Consider the following 14,570-nt stretch of genomic DNA (forward strand, 5'->3'; position numbering starts at 1 on the left):
ATGGCTCCTGAAGACAGCACACGTACATCTCCATAAAGGCATAAAGAGTGGGTACCATGGACCATCTGCTCACTGTAACCCCTAGTTAGGAACTCTGTGCCCAAGGAGGACTTTAAATCTACCCTGAACTCACAAAACTTTTATTTCCTTAATTACTCCCTTTTTAAAATAGATTTTTTGGGGGGCTGGTGAGATGGCTCAGACTGCTCTTCCGAAGATCCTGAGTTCAAATCCCAGTAACCAAATGGTGGCTCACAACCATCCGAAATAAGATCTAATGTCCTCTTCTGGTGTGTCTGAAGACAGCTGCAGTGTACTTATATATAATAATAAATAAATAAATCTCTGGGCTGGAGCAAGCAGGGACTGAGTGAGTGGGCCAACCCGAGTGAGCAGAGGTCCTAAATATTCAATTCCCAACAACCACATGAAGGCTCACAATCATCTATACAACTACATACATACATAAAATAAATAAATAAATCTTTTAAAAAATAGATTTTTCATATTTATTCATTTTACTTAATGCTTAGGTTAGGAGTATTTTGCCTGCATATATGTGAGGTGTCAGATCACTGGAATTGGAGCTAAAGATGGTGTCATCTACCATGTGAGTGCTGGGAACAGAACTCCGGTCCTTTATAAGAGCAGCCAGTGCCTTTAACCACCGAGCTACGTCTCCAGACCTCTTTATATTTTCTTTGAACTCCTGAGCTTCCTGCCTCCTTCCAAGTGCTGAGACCACAGTCATGCTCTACTCCACCCTGCAGAGCAGAGTGTCTTCCGCCTAATCCTACCGTAAGCCCAGCACAGACAGACAGACAGACAGACAGACAGACAGACACACACACACACACACACACACAGTTTTCAAAGGACACATGATATATTTGTTTGGAAAATTCAAATAAAATAAAACTACCACACAGCCGAGAGGCTTGCCTGGATCAGGCTGGGGTCTCCAAGAATGATTCCATTCCACTGCACTGCCAACCACACTAAATCTACCAAGGGAAAGACATGGCTTTACACATTACACTAATACACTAATTCACTTAGCATATCACCCAGCGTATCTGCTTCATAATGACTCACTAAACATACTTGTTTTCAACTGACAGTATCATCAACTGCTAGCTCATAAAAGACTGCGTTTATTTTATGACATTATGAATATCATAACTAAGTTTTCCCTTTGTTTGTTGGCCCATCAAGCAGTTAATCACATGCACACATGCATATCTACGTTTTCTTTAGAGACAGTGTCTCATGCAGCTCAGCCTGGCCGTGATGTTCTGCACAGAAGCATGACCGTGTGATCTTCTTCTTTTTTTTTGTTTTTTGAGACAGGGTTTCTCTGTGTAGCCCTGGCTGTCCTGCAACTCACTTTGTAGACCAAGCTGTCCTCGAACTCAGAAATCCGCCTGCCTCTGCCTCCCAAGTGCTGGGATTAAAGGCGTGACCACCACGCCCGACTCCGTATGATCTTCTTGTCCCCATGAGGTGAGAGGATTACATGTGCGCTCCATCATACCTGGTTATGCAGGGCTGGGGGTTGAACCCACCTTTGTGCATGGCAGGAAAGCTCTCTACCAACTGAGCTAAATCCCCACACCTACCAAAACTTTTGTTATTTGTAAACTGAATATTCTCATTATGTTTTAAAAAGTCAAAACATGAGAGTCCCACAAACTATTTCTGAAATGTGACTAGATAAATCACTAGTAAGGCACATGGAAGACAAGAATCGGTCACGTGGGGATTTATTATAGACATGGTATTTCTTACTCCTGTGTCCTTAAAATGTTATGTACTTGTTAGCTTCTATGCACGGAACTTAATTCAGAAATAGAATCCACTCAGTAAATGATGACTTTAACAATGAACGTTTTCCAAGGTTCTGTTGATGAAAGAGAGCCTGAGCTCTACAACCACACATGCTCTGTGATCTGCACGGTCACTACGAAATTAAAACAAGCACCCACCATATATGTGCTAAATAAATATTAATTAACAATAGCTTAAAAACAAAACAAGACAGAATGCCTATAATCTCAACACTCAGGACGCAGATGCAGGAGGGTCTCTGTGAATTTAGCCTGGTCTGCAGGGCAAATTCTACACCAACAAACTTCTGCATCCCCTGTACAGAGAGAGAGACACTGACTATAGCCTTAGGCCACAAGCCTTCTCCCCACTTCAGTGCAGCATTCAAGTTTCAGGTCTCAAAACTTCTGATCAATTGGAAATGAACTGAGGGGTCCCACAACCCTGCCTCCAAATCCAGTAATTCAGTGTAATGGGCCATGAACTACAGGAAGCAAAACCACTGGTTTATTTTAGTAGCTATTAAAAAGGACAGGGATGAACAGCTGATGATGTAGTGACCAACCCAGAGTCCATGTGAACTACGAGCTAAGAATTTTTGTTGTTTTTAAATTAAATTTAATTTTATATGTGTAGATGTTTTGCCTGCACATAAGTCTGTGTGTCCCTGGAATTAGAGTCACAAGTGGTTATTAGCTGCTATCTAGGTGTTGGAAATTGAACCCTGGCACTCTGGAACAGCAGGCAGTTTTCTTTCTTTTTTTTTTTAAGATTTATTTATTTATTTATTCATTTATTTATTTATTATATGTGTGTACACTGTAGCTGTCTTCAGACACTCCAGAAGAGGGCATCAGATTTTTGTTACAGGTGATTGTGAGCCACCATGTGGTTGCTGGGATTTGAACCCAAGACCTTTGGAAGAGCAGTTTGTGGGTGCTCTTAACCACTGAGCCATCGCACCAGCCCACAGGCAGTTTTCTTAACCACTGAGCCATCTCTCCAGCTACTATAGTTTTGTTTTTGAATTCATATGCATGAGTGTATTTCCTTGTATGTATGTAAGCACACTGTATGAATGTCAGGTGTTTGCAGAGGCCAAAAGACGGCACCAGACCCCCTGGAATGCAGTTAAGACAGTCATGAACTGCCATGTGGGGTCTGGGAACCAAAGCTGGGTCCTGTAAAAGAGCAGGTAGTCTCTTAACTGCTGCACCAACTCCACACCTACCTTGTTAGAGAAATTTGATTAAGAGTTCAAAGTAGGCATGAATAATTAATCACTGGCCACTGATCATTACGCTGGTCTCTAGTCTCTTGCCTCATCTTGTGGTCACCAGGTGAGACCAGGATTTAGCCCCCATTAGTGGTTCCTCTGATAACCAGCCCTTATCCTACAGCTATGTAGGGTTAGGGGTTTTTAAGCTACCGGTAAACTCATTAATTTAAAAACAAAATCAACAGAACAAGATGAAACTCTTCAACCACTACACAGACACGAAGAGTTTTGGAATTTCTCTCAGAACTAGGGACTGGGTCAATTTGTATACTAAAAGATCTTCCAGTCAGATACAGTGATGCTCTCATGATTCCAGCACTTGACATGTGACAGAGGGAAGAGAGAGAGTTCAAAGCCAGCCTGAGCTACATGATGTCCTACCCTCACACTGCCCAACTTGCTCACCATAATTAGGATTCTCCTGTTGTTCAGGAAATGACATGGGCTTTGCAAGCTCAGTGCCAGAGATCACATATTAATTTGTTACATCACAATCTGTCAAGGGAAGCTTTGTTCTGACTTAGAGAGGAAAACTACCCAGGCATGTGGTGGTGTTGATGATGGGTACATTAAATGTGCAAACTCACCACACAAAGTATTTAGTGTCCCAAACAATAAAGAAGGAAGACAAACGGATAGAGCTTATCTTTCTACTTACACATATTTTAATTGATTAGGATTGCCACATCACAAGGCTAGGAGGTATTGTGATGAATGCCTACATGTAATGCAGAATACGCCTGTGTCAGGTTAGGGTAGCACAGCCAGCCTCTGGAATCTGTGCGCTGAGACCCTTTGCCAATATGAAAGGGTTTCCCGTGATTACTTCTTCAGGTAGCATGTGTTTCTGAATTGTACCCTTCTCTTTCCTTCCTGAGACCCAGACTATGATCCTGTCAGACCTCCTGGAACTGCCTCACTCGTGGGTCCTTGAAACCCACAGCACTCTGCACATCACTCTTGGTTCTCCTCTTTAAGTTCACTAACATTTCCTTCTTGACACCATTCTGCAACCAAATTAGTTAATTTATATATAATAGACTGTAATCTTTAGGTTTGGGATTTTTGGCTTGTTTCCAATATCCCAGGGTAGTCTAGAATTCAACTTACTATATGCATTAGAAGATGACCTTCAATTCTCGATTTATCTGCCTCTACCCCCCAAGTGCTAGGATTATAGACAAGAGCCACCATGCCTCTTAGCTTCTGGATTCCAGTTTTTGTTTGTTTTGGAGAGATGTTAGGCTATATAGCCCAGGCTGGCCTGGATATCATCCTGCCTCATCTCTCAAGTAATATAAGTGTGTCATCATACAGGTTTAGCTTTGGTTTCTCAGCTGAGTCTTTCTTCCTTTACATATTCTGTCTCTGTGACACCTGCATCACGTCAGCATTCCATTTGATGACTGTCACTGTCCATACAACCTGGAGTTTTCTTAGTTTTTTGTACGCCAACTGCTTCTGAATTGTACCTCAGACAGTCTATTAGTAATGAAATACTGGATTGGGTGCACACCCAATGCGGAGCCCTGCCTTTTTATCTGAGGTACCTCAATGAGCCTTCTCAGTCAGTTACAGCTCCAGTACCTTCAGTGCTTGTGTAGGGCTACTGTGCATGTGCACATAGCAACCAGTCTGAGAATGAAGGCAGAGGTCCTCACATGCACAGTCAAGGAATAAGATGAACAGCATATGAAAGTTAACTGTACTTTCCAAACTCTGCTTATTCTGTAATCTTACAAGTAATTTACTGTAACTCCAAGATCTTTCTCATCCAACCAGAAAGTTGGGGTTTTATACATGTGTACTTTGTGTAAGCTACACTAAGCATTTTCTGTTCACAAGAAGCAGGGAGAAAGGGGTGTAATGATGTCCCATACTCTTGGGATTACAACACCTCTAATGGAAAGAAAACTAGCTTTAGATTTAGGATTCAGCCCATCCTGAAAGCTAACCCAGATACTGCTGCCACTGCTGCCTAGTTAGACACTAAAGTAAATGAGAAGAAACTAACAGAGCTGGCCAATGGCTCAGGGGGTAAAGCGCTTCCCACAGAGGAAGGAGAGAACCTACCAATTTCCCAGTTATCCTGACCTCCACACAAACACCAAGTGACTACACTCAAATACGCAAAATAGATAAAAGAAAAAAATTAATTTAATAGAGAAAAATAACAAGGAGACTGAAGCTAAGGTCTTTCCAACTAGGGTAGCTCCTGGCTTCTCTCTAAGCTTCAACTGCCTAATGTGATCTTCTGTACCATGAGCAAGTGAACTAAGGCATGTGCTGATTTCATGGCAGCACATGCCTACATAAGACATACATGTCTGGCAACATGTGTACATAAGACACACATATGTGTGGCAGCATATGCCTATAACCCCAGCATTTGGGAGACAGGAGGATCAAAAGTCTGAGGTCATCCTTGGCTGTGAGTGAGGTTGAAATGAGCCTGGACCACATGAGACACTATCACAAAAAACAAACAAAGCTATGTACACACAAAAGATGAAAAAACACAGAACTGGGCCACGACTGAGCAGGAAGCTGGAGCACAGAGTGCAGTGAATCATCCCGGAGCAGCTCGAGAGGACTGCACTCTGGGGATTACATGTGCTACTCCAAAGAACTGACGTCACAGAAGGACACTCTCTTCATTGAGCCTGGCCTAGCTGGTGATTCTTTAAAGGGATTCTACAGCTCAAACGACTCCTCAGGCTGAGAGGACGCACTGCTTTTCCAGAAGGCCAGCCTTGGTTCCTAGCACCTGAAAAGGGCGGCGCATAACCACCTCTTCAGGTCTCCTTGGGCACCTACATACATACCAGGGCTTACACATACTCGCATGAGCATGTGACATTTGCTCGCTCACTCGCGTGCACACACATGCGTGCACAAACACACACACACACAAATAAGTGGTGGCTATATTCTGGTCTACAAAGTGAGTTCCAGAACAGCCAAAGCTGATGAGACAGAGTGAAACCCTGTCTCAAAGCCAAACAAACAAAAATAGGAAAGTTTGGGGGAGCATCCTGTAGATCAGTAGGTACTTCGCCGAAAGATAAAAATTACCAAAATGGGCACAAAAAAAATATACAAAATTTTACTACTTACATAGCCTGAAGAAACTTAGAAAATTTAAAATTTCTAAATTAACTTGTGACAATATGTATATGTGTGTGTATGCATGTACATAAACAAATGTTTTAAATTTTCGTATTACATGTGTTTCTTTATGCATTTACTTTGTACGTATGCATGCATTCGTGCAGGCCAGAGGGAAGCCTACAGGAGTCAGTTCTCTCCTGCCCACACATACATGGGCTCTGGGAGTCAAGCTCAAGTCGAGTGGCAAAGGCAGTCATCTGCTGAGACATCTAGCCCACCCCTTTTATTTGTTGTTAAGTGTTAAAGATGAAATTTTGTTAATTATGTGTTTGTCTCATGAGCGTGTTGAGTGTGGGAAGCTATGGAGAACAAAGGTGTCAGATCCCCTAGGAGCCAGAGTTACAGGCCAATGTGAACACAGCCGCTCAGTGTTGCTGCTGGGAATGGAACTCTCTAGCCCAGTCCAGTTTTCTTTTCTTTCTTTGGTTTGCCTAGAACTTGCTATGAGACCAGGCTGGCCTCCAACTCATACAGATCCTCCTGCCTCTGTCTACCAAGTGCTGGGATTAAGGAAATATAACAGCAAACCAAGACTTTTTTCCCTTTTCCCTTCTTTTCCCTTCTTTTCCCTTCTTTTCCCTTCTTTTCCCTTCTTTTCCCTTTCCTTTCCTTTCCTTTCCTTTCCTTTCCTTGACAAGTTTTCTCTGTGTAGCCCTGGCTATCTGAGAAACTCAATCAAGACCAAACTGGTCTCAATGCACAGAGATCTGCCTGCCTTTGCCTTCCCAGTGCTGGGATTAAAGGCGTGTGCTACCACCACCCTTCCCACAAAGAAAAATCAAGGATGAGATAGTCTGAAGTAAATTCTCTCAAACATTTAAGCAAGAAAAATTACCACACATTACTTTATTGAGAAAACAGACAAGGTAGGTGGGATGGAAAGATGGGTCCGTGGGTAAGAGCACTTGCTGCAGTTCCAAAGGACTTGAATTACATCATCAGCACCCAAGCAGGGTGGCTCACCATGGCCTGTAACTCCAGCTCCAAGGGGTTCAATACCTCTGGTCTCTTAGAGAGCTGGGACACATGTGACATCATACATACATATATTTAAATTTTTTTTTAAAAATTTATGGCTATGATGGTGTATGCCTTTAATCCCAATACTCAAGAGGCAACGGGAAGAGAATCTCTAAGTTTGAAGCCAACTAGGTCAACAGATGGATGGAGTTCTAGTACAGCCAGAGCTCACAGAGAAACCCTAACTTAAAAAAACAAAAACAAGCAAACAAAACAACAAAATTAAAGAAAAGAAAATAGACAAGGAAGAATTCTCCCTCCACTTTATGCATCTGACCATTGTCGACCCATGTACAAAGCAATTCCTACTCACCCACCCATCTGTCCACTTATCCTCGTACCTGCACACGCCAGGCAGGTCATTCCATTGAACTCCAGCCCAGCCCTTTTCACACCATCTGGGCCAACACTATCCTGATACAAATGAGAGGCACTGCACGTCAGAAAGTAAGTCAGTCAGGTAATACATGCTTCTAATTAATGGTGAGGCTGTAAGAGGTGGGAAGACTTCTGCAAGTTCCTGTGTTACAGTGTAAGACTCCTGCCTGGCCCAGCCTCCAAAAGAAAAAATGTTGTCCAGTAGTTTTCATGAGCAAAAATGAAAACCTACAGACTAACTATTAAGTCTTGTAACTTGTAAAGACATGTTCTTCTCATGCCATACGACTGGGACTGAAACGCTGACTCTCTGGGGTCTTTAGCCAGACTTCAGACACGATCGTGTTCATGAGTCGTGAACATTGTGGGGTTCTCAGCCTTTCTGACTTGGACAAGAACTAAACCACTGGCTCCCTTGTGTCTTCAGCTTGTCAACTTTGCAGATCCTGACGTGCCATTGTATACTTCCAAAACCATTCAAGACAGATCTTCCTAGTAAGTCGCCAAATACATCTGTGTGTTCTGATGTATCTATGATACATGTCAATAGTCACATGCAAGCATGCACGGTGATCCTCTCTTAGCCGTTGTTACAGGAAACCCTCGGGCATTCACACACCTGCCTCTTCTGTTTGTAATGCACATCTCAGCCAAGGGAGTCAGAAAAGAAAAGGCTGGGAAAGATGCAAAGTGTTGCTCTTTTGTTTTTTACTTTTTATTAACACGGGCTAGAGCACCTAACCTTTCTAGCAATCTGCATCTGCAGGAAATATGTCATTGCTTCTCTTTAACTTATTCTATGATATCATGAGATGGGAGGACAAGAGAATCAGACAGACAGGGGGGTGGGGTAGGTGGGGAAACACATATTAAGTAGCATGTCATTTCTTCTCTCCACAACCAATCTCCAGCTGATGGAAAACAACAAAGCTGTGAACCTAAGATGCTAAGGACTCATTCTTCCACTAACAAAGAAGTGGTGGATAATGTGCTGCAGAAAAATAAAACACATACTGAACGCTTGATTAATCTTCTGGAAGAAGAAACTGAATGAAAGAAAAGAGCTGTCACTATTAAATAATAAGAAAGAACCACAAAAGCAGCAAAGAACTGGGCCAGCAAGATGGCTCAGCGGGCAGTGGTGTCTGCGGCTAAGCACAATGACCTCTGGGATCCACGGTGGAAGGAGAAAAGCAATGTGTGACCAAGTCACCCTCTGACTTCACACACATGCCATGGTGCAGGTGTGTGTGCACTGACACACATGATCGGTAAATAAAGTGTAGTAAAGTTTTAAAGAAATAACGACCTGCTCAGCAATGGGGGCTTGCTCACTGTATGCAAGGCCCAGGATCAACCCCCAACAGAGGCAGAAAACAACCAATACCAAAATCAAGAACTGATAAAAGTTTTGGAAGTCACACAGTAGCCTCAGAGGGGAGGAGCAAGGATACAGCCCCACCTGTACATACATACATTCTGTATCTGTAAGGAAACTCCTGAAGGACCTGACTATACAAACTCTGTCCACATGTCCTTCCAGAGTGCCTTAAATTCTTGGTCCTCCTGTAAGGGCTGGGATTATAGGCCCACAACACCACATTCTACCACTATGTTTGGTTTCTGCTTTTAAGAATGAAACCCTTTAAGGAACTCTACTGACTATTTGCTAATCCACAGGAATGTCTAAGATGTACTTAAAGATGAATAAAATAAATTATTCATTAGCAACACTCAAGAGACAAAGCAAACACACCCCACTCTTGCTGCCTATCCTGTGTGGGTTTTGCATCAGCTTAAACACAAAGGACAGTGACAAGGCTTGAGTTAAACTTCCTCCTGATGGCAAGAAGGTGACAAGGGAAGATGAACATCTTCTCTCTCCATCCTTACAATGCTGTGTTGTAAGTCATGAGACACTTTTTTACAAAAGTTTTTGTTTCTGTGCATGTGGGTGGTTATGTGTGTATGCACATATGTACATGTGTGAACTCACACATGCTCATGTATGTGCCTATGTGAATTCAAGCACACCATGAATACACAGGAGTCCACAGAAGTCAGAGAGTGTATTGGGTAATCTAGAACTAGAGTTACAGGTGGTTGTTAGCTGCTGAATCTGGGTCCTCTGACACTGAGCCATCTCTCTTATCCTGTGACATACTTTTTAAATTGGAGAAACAATCAAAGCAGGGTATGGTGGCCTATGCCTATAATCCCAGTGCCTGGCAGGTAGGAGGCCGAAGAATAGTAGGAGTCCAAGCAAGGTTATCTTTTTTGCAAGAATAAGTTTTAGGCCAACCTGACCTACATGAGAGCCTGTCTCAAAAAAATAGGGGGTGGGGGTGGGGGGAAGAAAAGCAGACTCTAGGAGGACAGCCAGGATTACACGCAAAAACTGTCTTTAAAAAGAGGAAGAAAAGCTGGGCAGTGGTGGCACATAATTTTAATCCCAGCATTTGGGAGGCAGAGGCAGGCAGATTTCTGAGTTCAAGGCCAGCCTGGTCTACAGAGTTACTTCCAGGACAGCCAGGGCTATACAGAGAAACCCTGTCTCAAAAAACAAAAAACAAAACAAAACAAAAAAGCAAAACAGATCCAATGCTCAATAGTTTTACAACAAGCTGCCAGACTCTTACAAATGATATCATAGAGTTCATGAATTATACAAATAAGTACTCAAGATCATTCAACTCTTACAAAAGTACTCACTTTCACAGTTTCTTCTGTATTAAGCTTATTTCCTTTTACCAAGATAATTTGGAAAGGGTTGTTGTTGTCCCAGATATGCTGCAAAAGAACAAAATAAACACAGAGACGTTCAGTGGAAGGCGTGACAAAGACATGACAGCTGGGGGGCTACGCATGCCACCCTGACCAAAACTACAGTCATCTGAGGAAGAAACCTCAGTCAGGAAAATGTTTCCATAGGATCTGGCTGTAGGCAAGCCTGTGGTGCTTTTTCTAGATTGCTGTAGAAAGGTCCAGGCCATTGTAGGTAGTGCTGCCCCTGGGCTGGTGGCCATGGATTCTACAGGAAGGCAGGCTGAGCAAGCCATGGGGAGTAAGAACCCCTTCATGGACAGCATCAGCTCCTGCCCGCAGGTTCCTACATAGTGTTGAGTTCCCCAGTGAACTATGACTCAGGATATGTAAGTGAAGTGAGGGAGAGGCAGGCAGAGGGCAGGGGGACGTGTTAGAACCCATCTGTAGTTCCAGAACACAGGAAACTGAGACAGGATGATTATGATTGCCTTGGGTCTAAACGAGTTCCATGCCGCCAGCCTGAACCTACAATGGAACACAGGTTTTAACTGCCATAGTCACCCCAAAACTGTCCTAAAAGGTTAAGCTGATAGAAATGAAATATGCTGGGCTGGAAAGCTGGCTCAGTGGTTAAGAGCACTGACTGCTCTTCCAGAGGTTCAATTCCCAGCAACCCATGATGGCTCACAACCACCTCTAATGAGATCTGATGCCCCCTTCTGGTGTCTGAAGACAGTGACAGTGTACTCATATACATAAAATAAATAAAAATCTTTTACAAAAAGAAAAAGAAAAGAAATGAGATACACTGCTGGGGATTTCTAAGCCTCAAGTTGGCAACCAGAGCACAAGCAAGACTGAGAAAAAGAAACAACATAGAAATAGACTGCCTATTCAGATATCTTGTGTTCTGTGTCTCAAGCTGATAAAGTATAATGTCTAACCTGATAGTATTTGGTGAGGGGGGCACTAAAAATACCATGCAGGAGAAGGCTATTTTTCAAGTAAATGGTGATGAGCTTTTGGCAAAGATGTTGATTTTCACAGAAGGAGAAGTGAGCAAAGGAAACAGGTCTGAGACTGAGCACACAACTGAAAATCACATGGTTTGGGGGTTACCAAAGGCCGACACAGGAAACTTACAGAAATAACTCGTGTTTTCTTTGGTGGTAAAGGGAGAGGAAGGTTGGATGAGTTTCGGTTGATGGCAGCCTCTATGGCAATCATTTCTTGTTCATACATTTTCTTGATCTTACAACATTCCACAAGGATGAAGTGGGGCAGGGTTCTATTCATCACACAATTCCGGATGTACTGTAGTAGCAAGAGAGGCGAGGGTAGAGATTTATAGGCATCATTTAAATCAACAAAGAAAATTAATATGAACAGCACTACATTACATGTACAGTATAGGTATATGTTACTCAACTTAGTATCAAGAATATAATCATTTAAAGTCACAACACAGGAAATCTGGAGAGGCAGCAGCCCCTGGATGCTCCAGGGAATCCTGCAACCACCTCTGGCCTCTGTAGGCACTACATATGCATGGTGCACATACGTTCACGAGGGCAAAACTCCCATACACATAATATAATAATAAATGTAAAAGTACTACAACACAGGAGTCGGTGAGCTGGCTCAGCAGGGAAAGGCACTAGTCACCATGTCACCAAGTCTGATGACTCATGTTCAGCCCTGACCTATGGTAGCAGGAGAGAAACTACTCCCAAAAGTTGTTCCCTGACCTCCATAAGCACACTCTGGTGCACACAACTACACACAGAACAAGTGAAAGCGTTATAAAGTCACAGCACAGCACAGCACAGCACGCTGATGCATCCTTGTGGTGTACTGCTAGGAAACTAAACCCAGGGGCCACAAGCTTGAGGTCAGCGTAAGGAAACAGTAGCTCAGCTCAGTATGAGCAAGAGGCCCTGTCTCTGAAGACTACGGACCAAGGATGGAATTCAGATCATTGCTCAGTATGAGCAAGAGGCCCTGTCTCTGAAGACTACGGACCAAGGATGGAATTCAGATCATTGCCTAGCAGGTGCAAGAGACCCTGTCCAATTGTTATCATCAAACAAGCCATCAACAGCAAAAACCCACATAAAACAGCCACTGTTAACTGAGTACCCAATTACCTAGGAATGGAGAGAGATACTTACATTGTGGTTATTCTTAATAATAGTCTTCAAGAGACCAAGTTCCATTTCACAGGTTGTGGCCATGAAAAGCAGAAGGGCTAACTTACACACCTCGTATCTCTTAGACCCAAATATGAATCTATATATAAATCTATATATCTGATGCCCAAGTTACATGCTGGCCAATCAGCCAGGAATGGCTTACGTGGTTCACTCCAGAGGATGCTTGACGTGGCCCTTTTGCAGCACAGGATTCTAGGCAAGCACTACCAGCAGTTTACCCAGGAAAGACCTTCCGGTCTTTCAGTCTAATGTTTTATTTTCATAAAACCAGGAGGCTCCACAAAAGATAAATTAAAAAACAAACAAAGATCCATTCCTACTTTTAAGATTACAAATATATATGTATAAATCTCATGAATTTCTGAAAATAAACTCCTTCTATAGATCCAACGCTTGATCCAGCTTGCTCTGTGCTAGCCTGATGGAGGATGTCTTGTACAAGACGACAGACCGGGAGGAGAAGAAGGGCCTCCAGGTTGCTCACCTCAAACTTTTGCTTTCTTCCTGCTCAGCCAGAGCTCAATTGCTCGCTACCCCAAAGCTGTGCACATAAGCTGTCCTATCCTAGGTCTCCTCCTGAACAAGAGGACACGCCACAACCTTAGCAGACAAGACAGTATAAAATTCTGTTACCTGTTAAATGCATCTCAACCTGTTTTCTCTTTGGACACTTGAAATAAGGGATCGAATAGCCTGGTCTGGTTGTTGACTCCAGACCTCTTGCCTCTGCCTCTCCACTGCTAGGAGCATGAACACACTGCTACACCTGGCTTCAAAACTTTCTTTTCATACAGACATCACTCAATATGTGGCCCCTCCACACTCCTGACAAGAGCTAACTCATGTGTGTAGCTCAATAGCTGGAGGCTGGAGCAGGATTATATCCCTGTGGGCTATAGAGTGGAACCTTGGTCTCAAAAACCTAACACTACCACAAAATGGAACAGAATCCAACCAACCAACCAACCAACCAACTAACCCACCTACCCTAGGCTTTAAACTGTTCTACTGATCTGTATGTAGCTTGGCCCCTTTTCAGTTACTGCTCCTATAACAACCACCTTTCAGTTTCCAAATCAATACAGTATTTTTTAAGTTCCTTGATGACAAACCCAAACCTTCTGGTGAAGAAATCTCGAGGTAATAAGATAGTGGGAAAAGCACATGCTCAAATTACAGAAGGGCCTGGGCTCAATACCCAGAAACAACAACAGAAACAAAAAACTAAAAGAATCCTTTTCTTTTTAAAAGGTATTATTAGTGTGTGTGTGTGTGTGTGTGTGTGTGTGTGTGTGTGTGTGTGTGCGCGCGCGCGCGCATGTCTGTGTGCGTGTGTGTAATGCATGTGTGGGGGCTGTGGAGGTGAGAGGACAACTCAGTGGAGTCCGTCCTTTCTGTCCACCTTTTCAGCAGTTCCTGGGAACAGACTCAATCTCAGCAGGGCTCAGTAATCACCTTTACTGCTAAGTCGCCCTTTAAAAACCTTTACTTTTTCTATGAGATGCTTGTAAGTATCTATTTCAACAAGTAGGGTTGTTGGTTTTTTTTTACACTTCCTCCAGAATATAACTCTCAAATATGTTTATAAAAAACTAATAAGCAGCTATACATAACACAGTTAGAATCCCATGCTGCAGGAAAATAATGTGAAGCACTGAACTAACCCACTAGCAGAGTGCAAGAACGCAGACAAACTCACACGTGCAATCACTGTCCAAAGCAAACAGAACTGCGAGGAAAAAGAGACTTGCCAAAACTTTAGTAAGGATCACCTAGGAGCAGGGTCCAGTAACAGATGTTTATTATATAATTCTGTAAAGTTTTCTGTAGGTTCCAAATGGTCAGTCAGCTACAGGCACTTCCTTAAAGATCTGGAAGGTAAAGGTGTCTATGTACACAGTCAGTCACTATACATA

General features: G+C 43.0%; 1 protein-coding gene across 2 annotated transcripts in view; it reads right to left on the reverse strand.

Annotated features, from left to right (window-relative positions):
• Nucleotides 1–14,570, reverse strand: part of Pik3cb (phosphatidylinositol-4,5-bisphosphate 3-kinase catalytic subunit beta) — a 103,836-nt gene that overhangs the window by 40,922 nt on the left and 48,344 nt on the right. For both annotated transcript variants that reach the window (XM_021171807.2, XM_029481349.2), the window contains exons 7-8: nucleotides 11,585–11,755; nucleotides 10,388–10,465 (exon numbers count right to left, since the gene is read on the reverse strand). In XM_021171807.2, the coding sequence (XP_021027466.1) occupies nucleotides 10,388–10,465; nucleotides 11,585–11,755 (249 nt within the window). The remainder of the gene's footprint in view (nucleotides 1–10,387; nucleotides 10,466–11,584; nucleotides 11,756–14,570) is intronic.

This window comes from Mus caroli, unplaced genomic scaffold (assembly GCF_978045245.1).
Source record: "Mus caroli unplaced genomic scaffold, Mus_caroli_1 scaffold_11, whole genome shotgun sequence".
Lineage (NCBI taxonomy): Eukaryota > Metazoa > Chordata > Mammalia > Rodentia > Muridae > Mus > Mus caroli.